This window comes from Cyphomyrmex costatus, unplaced genomic scaffold (genome assembly GCF_001594065.2).
Source record: "Cyphomyrmex costatus isolate MS0001 unplaced genomic scaffold, Ccosl1.0 scaffold687, whole genome shotgun sequence".
NCBI lineage: Eukaryota > Metazoa > Arthropoda > Insecta > Hymenoptera > Formicidae > Cyphomyrmex > Cyphomyrmex costatus.
Window position 1 is genome coordinate 67,873 of NW_017280252.1, and position 21,543 is coordinate 89,415.

General features: G+C 36.5%; 2 protein-coding genes across 2 annotated transcripts; one reads left to right on the plus strand and one right to left on the minus strand.

Annotated features, from left to right (window-relative positions):
• The first annotated feature begins 836 nt into the window (after positions 1–836).
• On the plus strand, positions 837–14,474 carry LOC108780195 (uncharacterized). The gene is made up of 5 exons (XM_018547830.1): positions 837–869; positions 9,863–9,983; positions 10,623–12,173; positions 12,264–13,880; positions 13,975–14,474. Exons 1-5 carry the CDS (start codon positions 837–839, stop codon positions 14,472–14,474), a joined length of 3,822 nt encoding a protein of 1,273 aa, XP_018403332.1.
• Positions 14,475–15,445: 971 nt separating this feature from the next.
• LOC108780196 (uncharacterized) lies at positions 15,446–16,582 on the minus strand. Its single transcript, XM_018547831.1, has one exon. It carries the CDS (start codon positions 16,580–16,582, stop codon positions 15,446–15,448), a length of 1,137 nt encoding a protein of 378 aa, XP_018403333.1.
• Between the last annotated feature and the right edge of the window lie 4,961 nt (positions 16,583–21,543).

Sequence of the window (21,543 nt, forward strand, 5' to 3'; positions counted from 1 at the left end):
AACACCTATACACTCACTTCCTCGAAGGCAAACACGTAGACACCCATTTCCTCGACGGCGAACACCTAAACATCCATTTCCTCGACGGCGAACACCTAGACACTCATTTCCTTGAAGGCAAACACCTAGATACTCACTTCCTCGAAGACGAACACGTAGACACCCACTTCCTCGAAGGCGAACTCCTAGACACTCACTTCCTCGAAATCAAACACGTAGACACTTAACTTTCTCGACGACGTACATATCTCTATATTTCGATATTTCAATTTATATATATATATATATATATATATATATATATATATATACTGGGTGGCTTATTTTAATCGACGCACCCGAATATCTCTGTTGCTAAGCCGAATTAAAAAAAAATGTTTAGACAAAAGTTATTCAGGACAAAGGGGCTCACGTAACTGTAATAACAACTTTGACCTTGGGGTAAATAAATGACCTGAATAAATGACAACTTTGACGACACACGTATATCTCGATGACTGTCGTCAAACTGTACTACACGAACAAATGCTACTTTGACGACATGTATACTTACATTAGACAACACATGCATATTTTAGATGTGTTCTACGTAACGTTTGCAACACTTGCATGCATCATTTCATTTTTTGCTTAATACTTGATGATAACAAGGATAAACTGATGCTCGCAAACATTAAGTAGAACGCACCTTTTAACGACTATCGTCAAATTAGTGAATATATAAAGATGTAATATACGAAAACTTCTGTAAAGTAAATAGACAAAACATTCAACTAGATCCTGCTTACACACACACATTACGTTTTCTGTTAATTTTATCTTATGCGTGGTCTACAATGGCAGTAGCAGTAGTGGATGAGACTGTAGAAGTAAGACTGTAGATCACAGTCGAATGTGAGAAGAATAATCGACCGTGATTGGTCAATTTCTTACTTTTACAGTCTCATTCACTAATGGTCTACAATGGCAGTAGTAGTAGTGACTACTACTGCCATTGTAGACCATGCATTATATGTATATTAATATCCATTTCATGCGGACTATATTAGTATTGTCGTCAAAATAATCAAATTACCGTGTAATGTCGTCAAAGTATACACGTGTCGTCAAAATAAAAATCTTTTCGATTAAATACAGGATGTGTTCCATATTACACATGATGCATTATTTTTCTTTGTTGTTTATCGAATAATGAAATAGGATACCAGAACTAAGCATTTCACGAGATGTCTCCGTGTTGAAATCCATTCTTAGAATGTCAACGTTTTGTAAATCATTTCTATATAGAAATGAAAATAAGCGGAACAACCTCCAATGGCCTTGATCTTGACAAATATTATCCAAGTCATAATCCTAAACAATATTCAAAAGATTTTAGCCATTTGGACACTTTGGGCAATGCTAAATGCCGACGATATTGTAACTTTCAAGCATTATAGCTTAAAAAGTATTTCATGAAAAAATATTTTATTATAGTGTTTTGGAAAGCTCTCTAAATGTAATATAAGAATATGGAATGAAAAACGAGGTGTTCTATTTAAAAAATCGATAAGACCTTGATGTAACCTTGATGACGCCACCTAAGATCAAACTGACGATATCAATAATTTGATTCGGGTCACTTTTCTTGATAGTGTGTACTTTTGAAGATTATAGGGGGTTCCAAGCTTTTCGAATACCCTGTCTATCAGGTGTGAAAATATGAAACCGGAATTTACCATTAGATGGCCATAGCTGTCAATGTAGTTGCTGTCAGACCGCGTCATTGACGCCATTTCCTTGTTCTGACATCTGACAAAGATTTTCAACTCACAACAATACAAGTTTCATACAACAGTATAGTTTTCAATAGCGTTGAAAATGTTGAATTTTGTGCCTGGAAACTACGATTCGCGGACAGCAATTGATTTTCCGTTACCATTTGAAGAAAACTGCTGCAGAATCGCATCGAATGCTTGTCGAAGCTTACGGTGAGCATGCTCTTTGTAAATCACAGTGCTTTTATTGGTTAAAAAAATTTTAAAGTGGCGATTTTGACGTGAGAAACGAAAAACGTGGAAAACCATCGAAATCTGCTGAAACCTGTTAAAACCTGGCGAAATTGTTAATACTGAACGTTATCGACAACAAATGATCAATTTGAGTCAAGCTTTGCGTGAAAAACGACCGGAATATAAAAAAAGCCAAAATAAAGTGATTTTGCTTCATGATAATGCACCATCACACACAGCAAAACAGGTCAAAGAAACGATTGAGACGTTTGATTGGGAAATACTTTCGCATGCCGCTTATTCACCAGACTTGGCTCCGTCCGATTACTACTTATTTGCATCGATGGGACACGCACTTGCTCAGCAGCGCTTCACTTTTTACGAAGATGTACGAAAATGGCTAGATGACTGGTTTGGCTCAAAAGAGCAACAATTTTTTTGACGTGGCATTCACAAATTGTCAACCAGGTGGGAAAAATGTATAGCTAGCGATGGGCAATACTTCGAATAAAATATTTTTTGTCATTTTCATACAATAAACGTGTCTTTTCTATAAAAAAATTCCGGTTTCATATTTACACACCTGATATATTTTCAGAATCGTGAATTCTTTTGAACTCTTAATTCTGATTAGTTAATTCTTAGAGCCCCAACACACACTTTTGCATAACGCATAAACCATATACATAAAGAATTTGATTGGTCCATTGATTCATGCATAAGAAAATGGGCCAATGAAATTCGTTATGCACATGCTTTATGCATTATGCAAAAGTGTGTGTTGGGGCTCTTAAGCGGAGAGCACAGACTTTTGCATAACGCATAAACCATATACATAAAGTATTTGATTGGTCCATTGACTCATGCATAAAAAAATGGACCAATGAAATTCCTTATGCACATGCTTTATGCGTTATGCAAAAGTGTGTGTTGGGGCTCTTAGGGCTGCACAGAATAAAAGGAATAGGGAACAGAGAACAGAGAATAAGAATTTCAACCTATCAGAAATCATGTACTATGGAATACATACTGTTTATTCCACAGTATATGATTTTTAATAGGTTGAAATTCTTATTCTCTGTTCTCTGTTCCCTGTTCCTTTTATTCTGCGTAGCCCTTACGGTATGTCTTAAGCTATGTTCACACAAACCTGCCTAACCGTATAAACGTATGCATGAAGAAAATTATCCATTCACATTAGGGTATATCCACACAAACTTGCATAGCTGCATAAACATATGCATAAAGAAAATTATGCAATCACATTTTACGTACGTCTTTATAAGAGAAACGCGATTGGATAATTTTCTTTATGCATATGTTTATGTAGTTATGCAAATTGTGTGGATTAGAGTCCTAGATATCAGAGAAGCGCAACCGATGTTCCGCGTCCTGATTGGCGTGACTGTCAGCCAATCATGACATTCATTCATTGGTATTAAAAATGGCTGACTAATAGACGATTGGTGGATTTCATAGTTTGTATGCAAACGACGCCATTTTTAATACATTTTTTAGTAATTTTGCGATACTGGCTTAAGCCGGTTGCGCTCCTCTGATATCTATGACTCTAGTGTGGATATACTCTTATACGTGCTTCTCTATAAGGGAAATGCGATTGGATAATTTTCTTTATACATACGTTTATGCAGCTATGCAACTTTGTGTGGATATAGCTTTACTCCGGATCTATAATACGTGTTTTAAGCCTTAAGCTGTAAAAAATTAATCAATTACAGTCGAATTCGAGAAGAATAATCGACTATGATTCGTCCATTCCTCATAGCGCTTAAGGCTTAAAACTCTATTGTAGATCCGGGCTTACGGTTACTGTTAGAACCAGAGCAAAGTAGAGGACAGGAAGTAAGATATAAGGAGACTCCACTCCGTAAAATAAAAGTAGATCTATTTTAGGTTTCGAGTTCAGTTTCCGATTCTCGACACTCGCGCTCATGAATTTAGTCGTGTTGCGCAAAATAAATGCGAGTAATGCCAGCTGCACACCAGTGCGATATCCGTCGCGCGCGACACGCGATATCCAATGAGCATCTAGCTTTAGAATGAGAACATCGGTAAAGCTGTACGCTTATTGGGTGTGTAGCTGGCATAAGAGAAATGAGTAAGAGTAAGTGTCACGAACGTAATCTATCTCTCTTTGTTCCTTTCCTCCTACCGTTTCTAACTACGGCGCACTCATTACACATAGCCACGGAGTATTAAGAAGGAGTAAAATCTCCATAGACTGATCGCCTGAAAAGTGTCCCCGTTTCGATTGTCAATATGGCGTCAGAGACAACTCATACTTTCCTGTTAAAGACGTCAGCGTCTGCGTATTACTCGCCTTGCAGCAAATTGTCGAAAATGGGAAAACGCGTTTGTATGATATAGTTTTTAATTGCCGAAATGGGCTGGACTGCACCAAAAAACAAAGAATTGGGGATTAAGAATAAAAGTCTTTTTAAAGCATCTAAAGTACGTAAGAAAATAATTATTACATTTTGTAAGGTTATGTGCAACATTTATGGTTATTCTTTTTTATTATCAGGACAAAGTTTGTTGGATCGTTGGACTGCAAATTTAGGTCAGTTGAAAAGGCCACTTACTGAATATTGTTTCGTTTGTGAGGAACTTTTCAGCATCGAAGATGTTTCTCATTCAAACGATATTTTACTGAATGATGGTACAGTACATCGTACTGAAAGAATGGCTGCGTTCAGCAGAAAAAGCAGCTTTGCAACTGTTGTAAAATTCTTGAACATAATTGGCTTATACATTTAGATCTAACGAGGAAATAAGGGCAAGACCAATCATATTAAAGAATTTTACAACAGTTGCAAAGCTGCTTTCTGTGCTGAACGCAGCCAATAGTACCGAAACTAATATATCGATTTTAATCGTATTTCGTTTTTTTTTTTTTTGGTCCATTCCAGCCTATTTTGGAAATTCAAAACTGCACAAACGCATTTTATTATTTTCTACAATTTTTTAATATACACTATTCGATTAAAAAATTGTCGTCTGCTGCAAGGCGAGCAATGCGCAGATACTGACGTCACAAACCGGAAAGTGTGGGTCGTCTATGACGCCATATTGGTAATCGAAACGGGGACACTTTTAAGCCGTAATCACATTAGCGATTGTGATTGACGATTGAGGATTATTTCTCAACCAACCGAAACAAAAAATCGGTGACTGCTTTACTCTGATTGGTTGAAAAGTAATTCTCAATTGTCAATCACAATCGCTCAATCGCTAGTGTGATTACGGCTTTAGGGCGACTGTTACCAACGCCGATTAACTTAATCGACGATTAGTACATTGGAACATGGTGGAAATATACAAGGTGAACCATTCCGGTGGATACGCAGTGGATTGAGAGGAACGGGGGTATGTCAGCCAATCAAAGTTTGGGCAATTTATCTAATTCAAAATGGCCAACGGAACAGTCAGTCGCATCGTCGCATGATATAAACATTAATGCTGTAAGCCAAGATATTTTGAGTGTATGACAATTTCGATTGCATTATGCCGATGTGCTGTGTCATCAATTGTAGAAATAAGAGTGATCGCGGCAAAGAGAAAATAAATATACTTTCTTTCCCCCAAAATCCGGAACTGAGGAAGCAGTGGCTGGAAGCCTGTAAACAAACACATACTTCAAAACACGTTCAGTGTGAATATTATCGACTATAAAAAACATTATATTTCCTAAATTTTTGATTCTAATGAAGATCATTGTATTACATATAAGTTTTTAATATTACATTTACTTGGTATTCATTTTGTCTTGGAAAAGATTTTTTAATAATTATGAGAAGAAATAAAAAAGGAAGAGACTACGAAAAAGTCAAGGAACTTTTACAATCAGGGAATGTCAAAGAATTTTCTCCGTCCAAATCCGTAGACACCCTGCTTTTCCTGGAAAATGTACTATTGAATAGAACAAGATCTTTACAAGTTTCCTTATATGTAAACCTTTTTTCTCAAATGCATAAGAAGAGAAAAATAATTCAGAAAATATAATGTTATTTATAGATATATTCTTTCTTCATGTTTATTTTACTTTATGTGCTTTGTAACTCGTGCCGGACGAATTGCCCAATCTTTGATTGGTTGAGATTATCGACATATAGTACTGGACGGAGCATGCGGCGAAATCTCTTTGATCTTTCGTGTTGATGGACCTAGAAAGAGTAAGGTAAATGGACCATTTTCAAGCCCCCAAGGAAGATCGCACAAATCTTGAGAAACCCAAAGGATCAGAGACCTCCACTCAGCTCCGCAGGAGTGTACAAAATATCCTGCTCGTGCGAGAAAGCGTACATCGGTGAAACCGGAAGAACAGTCAACACACGGATGAAGAAACCCAACGGGATGACAGGCTGAAACACATCACACAATCAGCCCTGGCAGAACATAGCATCGAGACAGGACATCAAATACTATTTGACAAAACGGCAACCATTACCGCAACAACATCATATTTCCCGAGGAAGTAGAGAGAGGCTTTGGAAATACCGAAACATCCAGACAATTTAAACAGAGACTCAGGCTATAATGTAAGCAAAATGTGGAAGACCGCCCTCTCGACAGGCAAAAAAAAGTACCCCTCCCCCCACTCCTTTCCCCAACTCCTCCCTAATAGCGTCTACATAAAAAGGGAGACCCCCAGGGTAGCGGCTCAGTATCAGCGCACCCCTCGCCCTGATGAAGTGAACGGTACGGTTCACGAAACGTTGGCATTAACAATGAAGAAAGACACGGTGATAACCCGCAAACCTTCTGGTATAATTGAAGAAAATACCCGTGAAAGCCTTAAAAGCGTAATCAGTAAGGTAAATGTTTGGGCACAGAATACTCTTTCTACTATTATCCTATTGGTCGAATTGTGTTGCAGGAGAGGGAGGACAATAATGTATTCTTTAAAATCAGGAGCCATTACAGAGGTATTATTATGCAGCAATACTACTGCAGTGCAGATTAAAATCGGAAAATTATATTTATATACATTATATTAGATACAAAATAAAATTGAGTAATATGAGTAAATCAATATAAATGAGTAATCAATATAAATTATGGTATATTGATATTCAGAAATTATACGTACATAATTATAATATACATATGTATATTTTGGCACTTTTACACTTTCACATAAAAATATAATTTTTTTCAAAAGTTGATATGCTTATAAATCAATTGTCTAAATTAATAATACATAATATTCCATACAATTAGTTATTTGAAAGAAAACAAGACATAAGGATAAAAAATGTTTAGATTTGTTTGTACAATATTTACTAATATTTTTTAATATTTAATATTCTTAGCCAGAATCGAATTTTCAAGGTCATATTTAAAACATCACTATTTTTTTATAATATATTTTTAATTGTAATATATACATATTTTTTAAACAGCTTTTTTTATAGTATTTAAAAATCGATCTTTTATAAATTAATTTTATAATTATTCTCCAAAATCTTGTAACTTTCGCAACTTTTCTAAAAAATTTTTGTTTACAACAAGATAAAAAAGAGGAATTAAAAGCCATATTCAAAATGGGATACCCTGTATAATTAAGTAAAATAATATAAAACATTTACTTTATGATTTATAGTTGAATTTTATCATATAAATTGTTATTTAGTATTCAAATAATAAAAATATACACAATTATATAATGCCTCAGGGCCCTTGATTACATGATTCACTACTACCTAAACATCGTTCTATCTCTTTCTAGGTCTGTCAACATGATTTTGATGCTATACTTCGTCCAGTACTATATGTCGATGGTTGAGATCTCAGGTCTCCGCCATTATGCGCAATGGTTCACCTTGTATATTTCCATCATGCATTGGAATTGACCAATCGCATTTATCATTTAGTTTTGACGACAGACGCAATTGGTCAATTTTTTGCGCCTGCAACAAGCGTGTCGCCATGGACATATAATATATGGACCGAGCATCCCCACCACATGCCTATAGAATAGACAAGGAAACCGTGATATCAGGGTATAAAGTGAGACAGCTCTCCATACTAACCTACATGCTCTGCTGCCATAGGTCCATAAGCAGCGCATGTAAATTAGTTAGGTTAGTATGGAGAGGGAAAGTACGTGCGAATCATGTTGTCTCACTTTATATCCTGGCATCATGGTTTCCTTGTCTATGCTCGGTCCATATATTATAGGTCCATGAGTGTCGCATGAGCTCAGCCAATGACAACACGACAAATTTGTCCGTTGAATTTGTATCATTCCAATGGACTAATCGTCGATTAAGTTAATCGGCGTTTAATCGGCGTTGGAAACAGTCGCCCTTAAGGGGAGGCACTGATGAGATCTCAGCTATATTAAATTGCAATTCGAACAAAATTACTATAAGCCGCATTTTTCTTCGTAAATTAAGTACCGTAGTCGAAAAAATTAAAAAAAAATTTCTTGACCGACTTAGAATTTTTTATTTTTTATGTAACCCACGTATCGATAAATCAATGCGTAATTTTGTTTGAAATCGTAAAAAAAGCATACAAAAAAATTTGGATTACAATTGATCCAAAATTGAAGGAGAAGATACGTTTTTTAGACGTTTTATGATCTATTTTTAATAAAATCAACCACTTTCTGGCGCTAACAACTGCTTATTGTATAAAAAATTCCAAATTAATGTTCATTAAGACGTAAAAAATATATTATCCAATTTGTTTTTCTTAAAAAAAAAATTTTTTTATTTTTTTTCAATTTTTTTATAATTTTTTAGTTTTTACATTGTTTTTACATGTTGAAAATATCTTTCCTAATATGCTATTTTACGCGTCGATAAACATTAATTTAGAATATGTTATACAATAAACAGTTGTTAGCCCCAAAAAGTGGTTGATTTTATTAAAAATCGATCATAAAACGCCCAAGAAACGTATCTTCTCCTTCAATTTTGGATCAATTCTAATCCAAATTTTTTTGTATTCTTTTTTTACGATTTCAAACAAAATTACGCATGGATTTATCGATACGTGGGTTACATTAAAAATAAAAAATTCTAAGTCGGTCAAGGAATTTTTTTTTAATTTTTTCAACTACGGCACTTAATTTACGAAGAAAAATGAGGCTTATAGCAATTGTGTTCAAATTTTTTTAATTGCAATTTAATATAGCTGAAATCTCACCAGTGCCTTTCTTAAGAAGCGGAGATTTTACTCCTTCTTAGTACTCCGTGCGCACAGCACGACTAAATTCACGAGCGCTGCGAGTGTCGAGAATAGGAAACTAAACTCGAAAACTAAAATGGGTCCATGTTTTGTAGACTGGCAAAACTGAGTGGTCTCCTTATATCTTCCTTCATGGTAGAGGAACAGGAATAAAGCCTATCGCACATGAAATGCATAATAGAGCATAAGGGTCTACGCACAATAGGAGAAATATTAGGCACAGATATTAAATATAAGAATTTTAACCTATCAGAAAGCGCACATTCCACAGTACACAATTCTGATAGGTTAAAATTCTTATATTTAATATCTGTTCCTAATATTTCTCCTATTGTGCGCAGCTCTAAGCATAACATAATACCGCTGGACCAATGAGCATCCAGCATAAAGTCGTCATATGATTAAATAAGATGCTCATAGATCCAACGGCATTATGTTAAGCCTCGTCTACAATAGTCGCGCAGACTGTGTCACATGTATGAAATGTCGCAAAAGTGTCGCATCTAATCGCAGGATTGTCGCAATCGCAAGAGCTCTTGTTGTATGGAGTTGAGCCAACTTCAACTTTTTGCGCCTGCAACAAGTGTGTCGCATGAGCTCAGCCAATGACAACACGACAAATTTATCGGTTGAATTGGTATCATCCCTAATAGCACAAAGTCGTCTCTGAGTCGACTTATGCTGCTAGACGTCTGAAAATAGACGTTCGTATGTTGACTTTAGACAACTTAGAGACGTCTCCAAGTCATACAATGTCCCACTTTGAAGACGACTGTAAGTCAACTTTAAGTCAACCATCATGCGGACATATACGTGCGACTTTCTGACAAGTTGACTTAAAGTTGACTTAAGTCGACTATTTTACAAATGTCTACTTCTAGATGTCCTAAAGTCGACATTTGAGGGACATCTATAGACGTCTGAATAAAGTCGACTTAAGCCGTAATCACACTACGGGTTGCGCTCTCTGTTGCGATTGAGATTACGGTTGTATGTTGGAAACTAACCAATCAGAGCAGAGCAGAGCATTAGTAAAAAAATTTTACTGATTCCTCTGTGACAAATGACAACTCGGATCCTGGATCTAAAAGTGCACGGACAGACTCGAAATTATTGTCATAAGCCCTAATTTTAACCTGACACGTTGCAGGAAATGCAGTTACAAACATCACACTACCTTGCATGACGATCGTAAATCACCTTTAAAATCTGTGAATAAAACTGATTCGGACACTTCAACTATTAACGCACCGTCGTCGTCTGCTTCTAATTCAGAACAGAAATGACCAGAAACATCTTTTGTTGGTCATACAGTACGCGTCATCAATCAACGACCGCTTACATTACTCGCAACGTGTCAGGTTAAAATTAGGGCTTATGACAATAATTTCGAGTCTTTCCGTGCACTTTTAGATCCAGGATCCGAGTTGTCATTTGTCACAGAGGAATTAGTAAAATTTTTAAGATTACCTCGAAAATCTGCAACGATTCCGTTACTTGGCATTGGCGGAACTTATTCAGGACGCACTAAAGGCTCTGTTTATATTGAACTTCACTCTTCTATTAATGATTCCGATAGTTACACTTTACACGCATACATTCTCCCACGATTGACCTTTCAGATACCATCATATGAAGTAAATAGCGATTCTTGGTCGCACCTTAATAACTTACAATTTGCAGATCCTAATTTTGGTAAACCCGGACCAATTCACGTCATTATAGGTGCAGATTGTTATGGCCAGATTATTAAACTTGGAATAATTAAAAATGATTCATCCTCACTCATTGCTCAATTAACTCTTTTCGGATGGGTGGTTTCCGGACCGGTTGCTGTTAATTCTCATGATAACGAAAGTCGCATTTATCATTGCAGCATTGATCGTGACTTACAAGATCTTTTGACTTATTTCTGGAAACAAGAAGAAGTCTCAAATACAATCACAGAACCTTTAAGTCCTGCTGATGCTGATTGCGAACAGTATTTTCTTTCTTCTCATTCACGAGATCAAAGCGGACGATATATAGTTCGGCTTCCACTTAAGGCCCCAGCGACTCTTTTGGGAGACTCATCTTCCACAGCACTTCAATGCTTACATCGACTTCGTAAAAGGTTTGAAACCCAACCTTCCTTTTGCGAATTATACACAAATTTCTTACAGCAATATCAATCGCTAGGCCATATGGTTCCAGTTTCAGAACCCGAAGTTAACAATTCTTCTATTTTTTATTTACCCCATCATGGTGTATTCCGCGAAAGTAGCCGGACAACCAAGCTACGAGTTGTATTTAACGGTTCGAGTCCTTCAAAAGGTGGCGTGCCATTAAATGACATTTTGCATGCTGGAGCCAAATTACAAACAAATATCTTTGATGTTTTACTCTGGTTCAGATCACATCGATTTGTCTTTTCATCTGATATAACTAAAATGTATCGTCAGATATTAGTTCATCCAAGCGATCGAAATTTACAACGCATTTTTTGGTACGATTCAAATGGACAAATATGTCCATATCAGTTAACCACAGTAACTTATGGGCTAAATTGTGCTCGCTTTCTCGCTCTCCGTGTACTTCAACAGCTCATTACAGATGAAGGACATCGATTTCCCAAAGCGATATCATCGTTAACAAAAGGGAGATATGTCGATGACATTTTTGGTGGTGCGGAATCCATAGAAGAAGCCCAAGAAATAATATCCCAAGTATGTCAACTTTGCATGGCGGACAAACTTCCTTTGCAAAAATGGAGTAGCAATTCTCAAATTTTGTTAAATTATTTATCGCTTTCGCCGACTGACAACACGCCTACTGTGGAGCTAGATTCATCCCGTATTAAGGTATTAGGTCTTTGTTGGCAACCACAAACTGACGTATTCAAATTTATTTCAGTACCGTCTTCAAGTCAAGTTTTGACAAAGAGAATAGTCTTATCAGAAATAGCGCAAATATACGATCCGTTAGGTCTTATTGCACCCGTTGTTGTCCGCGCAAAAATTTTCATTCAAGATCTATGGTCAGCTAATGTAGATTGAGATACTCTCTTATCTTTAGAATTTCAAAATCAATGGGCTAGTTTTAAGAAGCAATTATTAGCGTTAAGTAACTTAAACATTCCTCGTTGGCTTTATATAACCTCAACTGCGCATTCCATCGAATTGCATGGATTTTCTGATGCCTCTCAACTCGCGATAGCGGCTGTAGTTTACATTAGAACTGAAACGCAGGAACGCGGAGTTCAAGTTAATATTATCTGTGCAAAAACTAAGGTAGCGCCATTAAAGAAACTTACCATACCTAGACTCGAATTAAACGCTGCACTAATGTTATCACGTCTTGTATATAATGTACAGAATGTGTTAGATTTGAAAGAAAGACAAATTTTCCTTTGGACGGACTCATCCGTCGCCCTTACATGGATTTCGTCCCATCCAGCAAAATGGAAGGATTACGTACGCAACAGAGTTGTCGCCATACAAGAAATTCTACCCTCTGCCTCATGGCGTTTCGTTCCTGGTAAAGACAATCCTGCTGATTGTGCATCAAGGGGATTGAGCGTACACGAAATCGAGCATCATTCTTTATGGTGGCTCGGGCCATCTTGGTTAAATAAAGCGCCTGTCCATTGGCTTAATTGGAGTCCTATTTCCCCAACCAATACCGATCTGGAGAAAAGCACGAAGCACGCGCTAGCAACGGTACAAGACATCCAGATGCCCCCTTGGGAACTCTTAACAAAATTCTCTTGCTTATCAAAACTCATCCAAGTTACCGCTACTTGCAAACGCGCCGTTAAACGTTTTCGAAGATTATCAATAGAGTCGACTACCGGACACCTTACCCCAACCGAGCTTCAAGAGAGTAGTCAGTTCTGGATACGTCAAGTTCAACAATCCTATTTTTTACATGATCTCAAAATTATAGCGAGAGGAGGACGATTGTCCAAGTCAAACCCTCTAATAAAACTAACTCCATTTTTAGACGATACTGGCCTTATGAGAGTGGGCGGACGGCTTCAACATGCGAATCTGGATCCAGATGTTAAACACCCGCTTATCCTACCCAAACATTATCATCTCATAACCCTAATAATCGCTGACGCTCACTTGCAAACATTACATGGCGGAACTCAAGTGACACTAGCTTACACTCGTCAGAAGTACTGGATCATAGGTGGACGAACTCCAGTCCGATCTTACATTTTGAAATGTGTAAAATGTGCTAGATATCGCCAAAATCGAGCCCAGCAATTAATGGGTCAGCTTCCGGAATCCAGAGTTACTCCATCCCGCCCCTTCTTAAATTCCGGAGTTGACTATGCAGGACCTATAATGATCAAGACATGGCGAGAACGGGCGGCGAAAACTTATAAAGGATATTTGGCGATCTTTGTCTGTTTTTCTACTTCTGCCGTACACATAGAAGTCGTCACCGACTACACTACCGAAGCCTTTATTTCAGCGAACAAGAGATTCACAGCTCGTCGTGGTATTTGTGCGACGCTACATAGCGACTGCGGCACTAATCTAATTGGTGCTGATAACGAACTAAGACGACGTTTTGATGCAGCTTCAAAGGAGTTAAAAGAATTAGCGACAATACTTGCCAATCATGGAACTGATTGGCGCTTCAATCCTCCGACCTCATTTTGGAGGAAAGTGGGAAGCGGCAGTTAAATCGACAAAATTTCATCTACGCCGAGTCGTCGGAGATACGAAACTCACCTACGAAGAATTAACAACACTCACGACTCAAATCGAAGCAGTCCTTAACTCTAGACCTCTTTGCCCGTTGTCGGAAGACATAGACGATTATGTAGCCTTAACCCCAGGACATTTTATTTTAGGAGAAGCTTCAACCGTTATCCCGGAGCCTAATCTTATTAATCAGCCAAGTTCTCGTCTCACTAGATGGCAACTCATTCGGCAAAAGGTAGAACATTTCTGGAAGCGATGGACAACTGAATGCCTTCAACGTTACCAAGCCATATCAAAATGGCATCATCCATCTTTGGAAATTAAAAGGGGATCCTTGGTTCTCGTCGTTGACGAACGATATCCACCAGCAAAATGGCCGTTAGCGCGAATTCGTCAACTGATTCCTGGTAAGGATGGTTTAACGAGAGTCGTCATAGTACGAACGGCCACTGCAACCTTCAAGCGACCTGTTACCAAAATTTGCGTTCTATCCATCAATCAAGCTGAAGGAATATTCGAGAACTCCGTTCCCGAAGGCGGGCGGAATGTTCGGGCAAATAAAAAGTAAAGTTGACTAATTTTAAAAACAGCGTGCGCTGCGGGCGGTTACACGCATATTTCACGCATCGACGTAGCGCAGGTCGAGAGCGCAATCAGTTTGGCGGCGCCATTCCTTTTTTTCGTCTCCTTGACGACCAAATAACTATTATTTTTTTCCTCTCTTCTGGAGCGATTAGATTTTGATTCACAAGGAGAAGGAATTAATCGAATTATCATATTGGAGATTATTTTATCTTGACTTCTTGTTTCTCCGAGCTTCCTTACGCTTCGATATCACAAATCAGGTAAAGATTCTTGCTCCTATTTTGATTATTGCTTAATTCTGTATTACATTCAATTACTCTGATTTGCCTGACGAAAAAAGTAACCTAACCTAACCACACGAGTATTTCTAAGCAGATACTCATATTCTGTCTCGTTTGCCTGATGAACGGTCTCAGGCGGTGATTCGCTAACACCAAATAAAAGTGGCGCCTGATGAACGGCTCAGGCGGTGCCTTTGCGCACATCAATAATTTTGGGGCCTGATGATTGGCTCAGGCCTCGAGCGACTCAAGTCCTCCCATAAATTTAATTTTATTGTTTAATGTTAATTAATGCAATCATTTGATAAATAATTCGATGTTACAACGTGGCTTTTTTAAAAACTACTCTCTTTTCTTTATTATTATATAATTTCACAAACAATGTTATTAAATGTTATTGTTAAACGCATTAAAAAATGTTTTTTAAAAGATTCTCTTTCGAATGTCCTTCTTGGCGCGCCCTCGTATCACAAAACCCTTCTATTTCAATCTTTACACGAACATTTACTAATTCCTCTGTGACAAATGACAACTCGGATCCTGGATCTAAAAGTGCACGGAAAGACTCGAAATTATTGTCATAAGCCCTAATTTTAACCTGACACGTTGCGAGTAATGTAAGCGGTCGTTGATTGATGACGCGTACTGTATGACCAACAAAAGATGTTTCTGGTCATTTCTGTTCTGAATTAGAAGCAGACGACGACGGTGCGTTAATAGTTGAAGTGTCCGAATCAGTTTTATTCACAGATTTTAAATGTGATTTACGATCGTCATGCAAGGTAGTGTGATGTTTGTAACTGCATTTCCTGCAACGACGAGAACTTGGACAGCGATTAGCGGCATGACTTCCTAAGCAGTTGAAACATAAATTTAATTTGAGGACAGTGCGTTTACGTCGTTCGAGAGGTTGCGACAAATAAGTTGGGCAATTAAATAAGTAATGAGCGGACTTACACAACCGGCATTCTACTCCACCTTTTGTTGTTGGAGCTGTAGCAATCATGCTACGAGATTTTGTATCGGATTTGTTAGTTGGCCAAGATGAACGTCCTTTATCTTTAACAGGTTTGATCGACGAACCTAAGCTCTCCCAAGCTCTAGTGTGACCAATTACGAATTCCTCAAATTCTTTTAAGGTGGGATACGATGTGGATGGTCCTAGCTTCACTTCCCAAGCTTCACGAGTATCTTCATCTAATAAACGAGATAACTGATGCACTAAAAGAGGATCCCACGCGCTAGTGAGACAATTCAAAGCCTCCAAGGCTCCTAACGATTCAGTGACAGTAGCGATCATTGTATTTAGCTCTTGCGCTGATTTTGATTTTATGGGCTTCAAGCTAAGTAATCTATCTAATTGAGCGGAAATTAATACGCGCTTGTTTTCATAACGGGAGACTAAGTTTTTCCAGGCAATTGAAAATGTGTTTTCAGTAACTTTAAGGTTGATTACGAGCCGAGCAGCGTCGCCTTTAAGACACGTTTTCAAATAATGCATTTTCTCTACGTTTGTAAGATCATCGTTCTCGCCTACCATGGACGCGAATAAATCATGAAATGATCTCCAGGCATGATAATCGCCTGAGAACGCAGGTAAACTAATTTTCGGTAAATTACGACGGCTACTAACACGAATTTCCGGCACCAGAGCATCGGATAAACATGATGAAGGATTAGAAGTCTCTATGGTTTCTCGTTGTTCAAGTAAAACAGCTTTCGCATGAACATAAAATTCCTGACATCTTTCATAAATACGATGTTTTATGTAAGACTCTTCTTCGATTACTTCAGAATGCGCTTGACACATTTTTTCGTGTTAACATACAACCGTAATCTCAATCGCAACAGAGCGCGCAATTCGTAGTGTGATTACGGCTTAGGGTGCCGTCACATACAGCTTGCAATCCGTAATCCGCACCGGATTTCCGCAAAAGTTACTGGAGATTGCGTCCGTAACGTTACGTGTATTTTATCTCCTTATGTTCCATGGAGCCGTAATTCCGGAAAAGTTACCAGTTTTTACTAGTAACTAACCTTTTTACTAGTAACTAACCCTACTAACCTTTGCGGACATTCGGCGTGGATTACGGATTGCGGGCTGTATGTGACGGCACCCTTACGGTCGACTCCAAAGGGCCTGACTTAACAAAGTCGACTTGTAGTTGACATATAGACATTTGTGCTGTTAGATAAGGAATAAGGAATAAGAAACTTTAGTCTATCAAAAACTATGTATACCAATGTGTCCGATTTCTGATAGGTTAAGATTTCTTATTCCTAATTCCTTATTCCTTCTATTGTGGCCGTACCTTTATGCATTTCATGTGTGATAGGCTGAAAGCTATATCCACACAGCTTGCATAACCACATATACGTATGCATAAAGAAAATTACCCAATCACATTTTACATGCATCTCTATAAGGGAATTGTGATTGGATAATTATTTTTATGTATGCGTTTATGCAGCTACGCAAGTTTATGTGGATATAGCTTAAAGGCCGCAGCACATACTTTTGCATAACGCATAAAGCATGTGCATAAGGAATTTCATTGGCCCATTTTCTTATGCATGAGTCAATGGACCAATAAAATTCTTTATGTATATGGTTTATGCGTTATGCAAAAGTATGTGCTGCGGCCTTAAGAGCCCAGACACAAGCTTTTGCATAACGCATAATGGTTTCTGCACACTGGATGCGGAAAAGCTTACCGCGCGGTAAAATGTGCGCGTTAGCCAATAAGCTTACAGCTCATAACATGTTCATTGGTTATCGCTTCGCATTTTGCCGCGCGGCAAGCGTTTCCGTGTTCAGTGTGCAGGAGCCATAACGCATATCAAAATGCTTCTCTTTCCTGAAGTGGGAGAAAAAGAAGAGTTGGTTGATTCTTTTGTGCACTATGCATTATGCGTTATGCAAGAGTCTGTGCTGAGGCCTTTAACCATAAGACATACCGTAAGAATTAGCCAATCAGAATTAAGGGTTCAAAAGAATTCACGACTCTAAATGTATACACAGACTATTCGAAAAGCATGGAACCCCCTATGATCTCCAAAAGTATACACACTATCAAAGAAAGTGACCCGAATAAAAGTTGCAGAGGTTAAAAAGATCTATTTACTGATATTAGTATCGTTTGTTTTGTCTCTCGAGAGCTGCTCAGAGTCGCTCCGAACGAACCTAGCATACTTGGATGCAGTCTATTTAATGTTGTAGATACCTCAAAACATACTTTGATTGATCAATTCGTAAAATTTTTTCTTCTGATTGTTTAACGAAGCATTTGCAGTATTAAATGGATCACATCCAAGTACGCTGGGTTTATTCAGAGCGACTCCGAGCAGCTCCCGAGAGACAAAACGGACAATACTGTCTGTTGACCTTAGGTGACGTCGTCAAGATTAGATCAAGGTCATATCGATTTTTTAAATAGAACATCTCGTTTTTAATTCCATATTCTTATAGCACATCTAGAGGGCTTTCCAAAACACTATAATAAAGTATTTTTTCATAAAGTATTGTACTTTTTGAGTTATAATGCTTGAAAGTAATAATGGATCACATCGGCGGCATTAGCATTCCCCGAAGTGGCCAAACAATGGTAAAAACCTCTTGAATGTTGTTTAGGATTATGACTTGTATAATATTTGTTAAGATCAAGGCCATTATGCCTGGTTTATGCTTCAGGCCTTAATCCCAAGATCCTAAAATTCAACCAATAAAGCTGCCAGTTCTAACTGAAATTTGAACTCTATTGGCTGAATTTTAGGATTAAGTCCTTAAGACCGAAGCATAAACCAGCCATTAGAGGGTGTACCGCTTATTTTCATTTCTACATGGAAATAGTTCACAAAAATAGATGACATTCTAAGAATGGATTTGAACACGGGGACAATCCGCGAAACGCATAATTATTGCATACAAAGACCTACATTGTGATAGCTTGACGTATATATCACATTTCTTCTTTGATAAAATATATTAATACGTATGTGCAAAGAATTTTCTATAGATTGGTTAGTTTAGCGACAGGACAAATGTACTTACATACAAACACATTCTACCAATTGACTATCATGGCGACTTGCCGCATGTATATAAAGAATTTTCTAAAATCTGGAAACGGTCATATTTTATTACATACAAAGATATACATTGATATCCTGACGTATACATCACACTTCTTTTTTTAGATAAAATATGCCAATTCGTATATGTAAAGAATTTTCTATAGATTGGTTAGTTCAACGACAGGGCCAAATGTACGTACAAATGTATTCTATAAATTGACTATTATGGCGACTGTCGCCATAACAGTCAATTTATAGAATACATTTGTACGTACATTTGGCACTGTCGTTGAACTAACCAATCTATAGAAAATTCTTTACATATACGAATTGGCATATTTTATCTAAAAAAAGAAGTGTGATGTATACGTCAGGATATCAATGTATATCTTTGTATGCAATAAAACATGATGGTTTGGAAATGTCGTCAAAATAGTCAATTGACAAACATATATGTATATATATATATATATTGTGACGTGACATTTTGTCAGTCACCCAGAAAAACGGCATAACGCGAGATCCTGGATAGGGTGGTCCTTAAAAAATAAATTCTTCTCGGAATCCCTAAATCGGCTTCAAATAATTCAAAACGAAACCCTGAATTTTTTCAGATTTTTATTTTCGCTTTTTCCCGCGCCCTAAGAGCCCTCACATTTACTATTTTTTTTTACTATTTTTCGCATCTTTTAAAATTTTTTGACTGGCACTTTTTATACAATCAATCTAAAAATATACCAAGTGTAATATCTTTTTTTGTATGCTTTCCAAGTGCAAAAACTCCAGAATCAACAAAAATGATCGATATGTGATCGAATAATTCCATTTAGAACATTCATAATTAATTACACAAAAAAATAAGAAGAGCTCCAAATATCTCAATTAAATTAAAATGTTTCTGTTAGAATGCATTTTAACGCTACGTAGGATAGAATTTCGAATTCCTTATAATCCTTCTATTAAAATGACCCCCTTATAAGTTAAAAACGATAAATTTTTAGCCGAGTTGCCGGTTTTGTAATGGAAAAACTTTTTTCAACAAAAATCAGGTAAAGAAAAAAAATTTGATTTATGCTCTATAACTCGTTAGGAAATAATCTGGCAATTTTACATTTAAGATGAATGTATTCTCTACCATTTTTTTTTGTTGCTTCGAAAAGGTCTACTTATTGATCTAGAAAAAAAATTCTTACCTAAAAACTATCAGTAGAATTGCGCTCATCTTTGCATGCATGAAATCTACGCTATTCCATGTTTATTACTTTAAGCATGACTTTTTTATTATCTTTCATTTTTATATTTAAATTCTAGTAACTTTTATTGATAGAATTTATGGATGCTCCGTGTCACTAAAGTATAAATATTACGCAACTTGTTCCTTCTGAAGTCAGAAACTTTTTCTGTACAATTCAGAAGTGTTACGTTAAAATTCAACTCTTAAAATTTTTCTTTAATGATGGTAAAATTTTTTAAAAAATTTATTACGAGTTTTTTGGATTGCTTTTTGATTTTTTGACAAAAATGAGGGCCAAACTCGAGAGATTCAATGCGCCAGGAAGTCTAATAACTTTTATTATAAATTTCTCAACATTATGAACAATTATTATCTGCAATAAAATAATATTTTATTATAACAAATATAATAAATAAAATTCCCGATTTAACGTTATTTTGCGATCTGCAACATTTCATGGAATTTTATTCTTCCAGACTTCATGCATGCAAAGATGAGCGAAATTCTATTGATCGTTTTTAGGTAAGAGTTTTTGTTTATAGATCAATAAGTAGACCTTTTCAAAGCTAAAATGATAGAGAATACAATCAGCTTAAATGCAAAATTGTCAGATTATTTCCTGACGAGTTATAGAGCAAAAACCAAATTTCTTTTTCTTTACCTGATTTTTGTAGGAAGAAGTTTTTCCATTACAAAAGCGGTATCTCGGCTATAAATTTATTGTTTTTAACTTATAAGGGAGTCATACAGGGGGAATTCAAAATTCTATCCTAGGTAACTTTAAAATGCATTCTAACAGCGATTTTTCAATTTAATTGAGATATTTTGAGCTTTTCTTATTTTTTTGCGTAATTAATTTTCAGTTCTAAATGGAATTATTCGATCAGATATTTATCATTTTGGTTGATTCTGGAGTTTTTGCACTTGGAAAGCATACAAAAAAAGATATTACACTTGGTATATTTTTAGATTGATTGTATAAAAAATGCCAGTCAAAAAATATCTGCCCGTTCTTGTAAAAGCGCGGGATGTTAAATAATAATATATAGATATGAGACAATAAAGGCTAATTAGTTGTTTCTATATTAAAGCGTATGATATTTGTTTTATTTTTATGTATAGTGTATATGAGTCATTCCATGCCAAGTGGGCCACTCAAAATTTTTGGATTTTTGATTTGGCTGAAATTTTGATATATTATAGTACCCATCGCAAGAAGCTACCATAATTTTTTTCAAATTTTTTTATCAACATAGTCATGAGATATGAATTTTTTCAAAATTCGCAATTTTCAAATGCCTATAACTTTGCGAAAAATAATCCAAACAAAACGTTTTTTTTCTAAATTATGTGTTTTTTCTCTAGTTTTCAAAAAAAATATCAAGAAAAGTTTCAAAATTGTTTTTTATTTTTTTTTGTAATTTAATGTAAAAAATTATTAATTTTCTAAAGTATGACACTTT

Coding starts and splice junctions, on each gene's coding strand:
- LOC108780195 (XM_018547830.1), top strand. CDS start 837: ATGGCAGTAGCAGTAGTGGATGAGACTGTAGAA. Junction 9,984..10,622: donor GTCCCACTTTGAAGACGACT/GTAAGTCAACTT, acceptor GTGCACTTTTAG/ATCCAGGATCCGAGTTGTCA. Junction 12,174..12,263: donor GCAAATATACGATCCGTTAG/GTCTTATTGCAC, acceptor TCTTATCTTTAG/AATTTCAAAATCAATGGGCT.
- LOC108780196 (XM_018547831.1), bottom strand. CDS start 16,582: ATGTGTCAAGCGCATTCTGAAGTAATCGAAGAAGAGTCTTACATAAAA.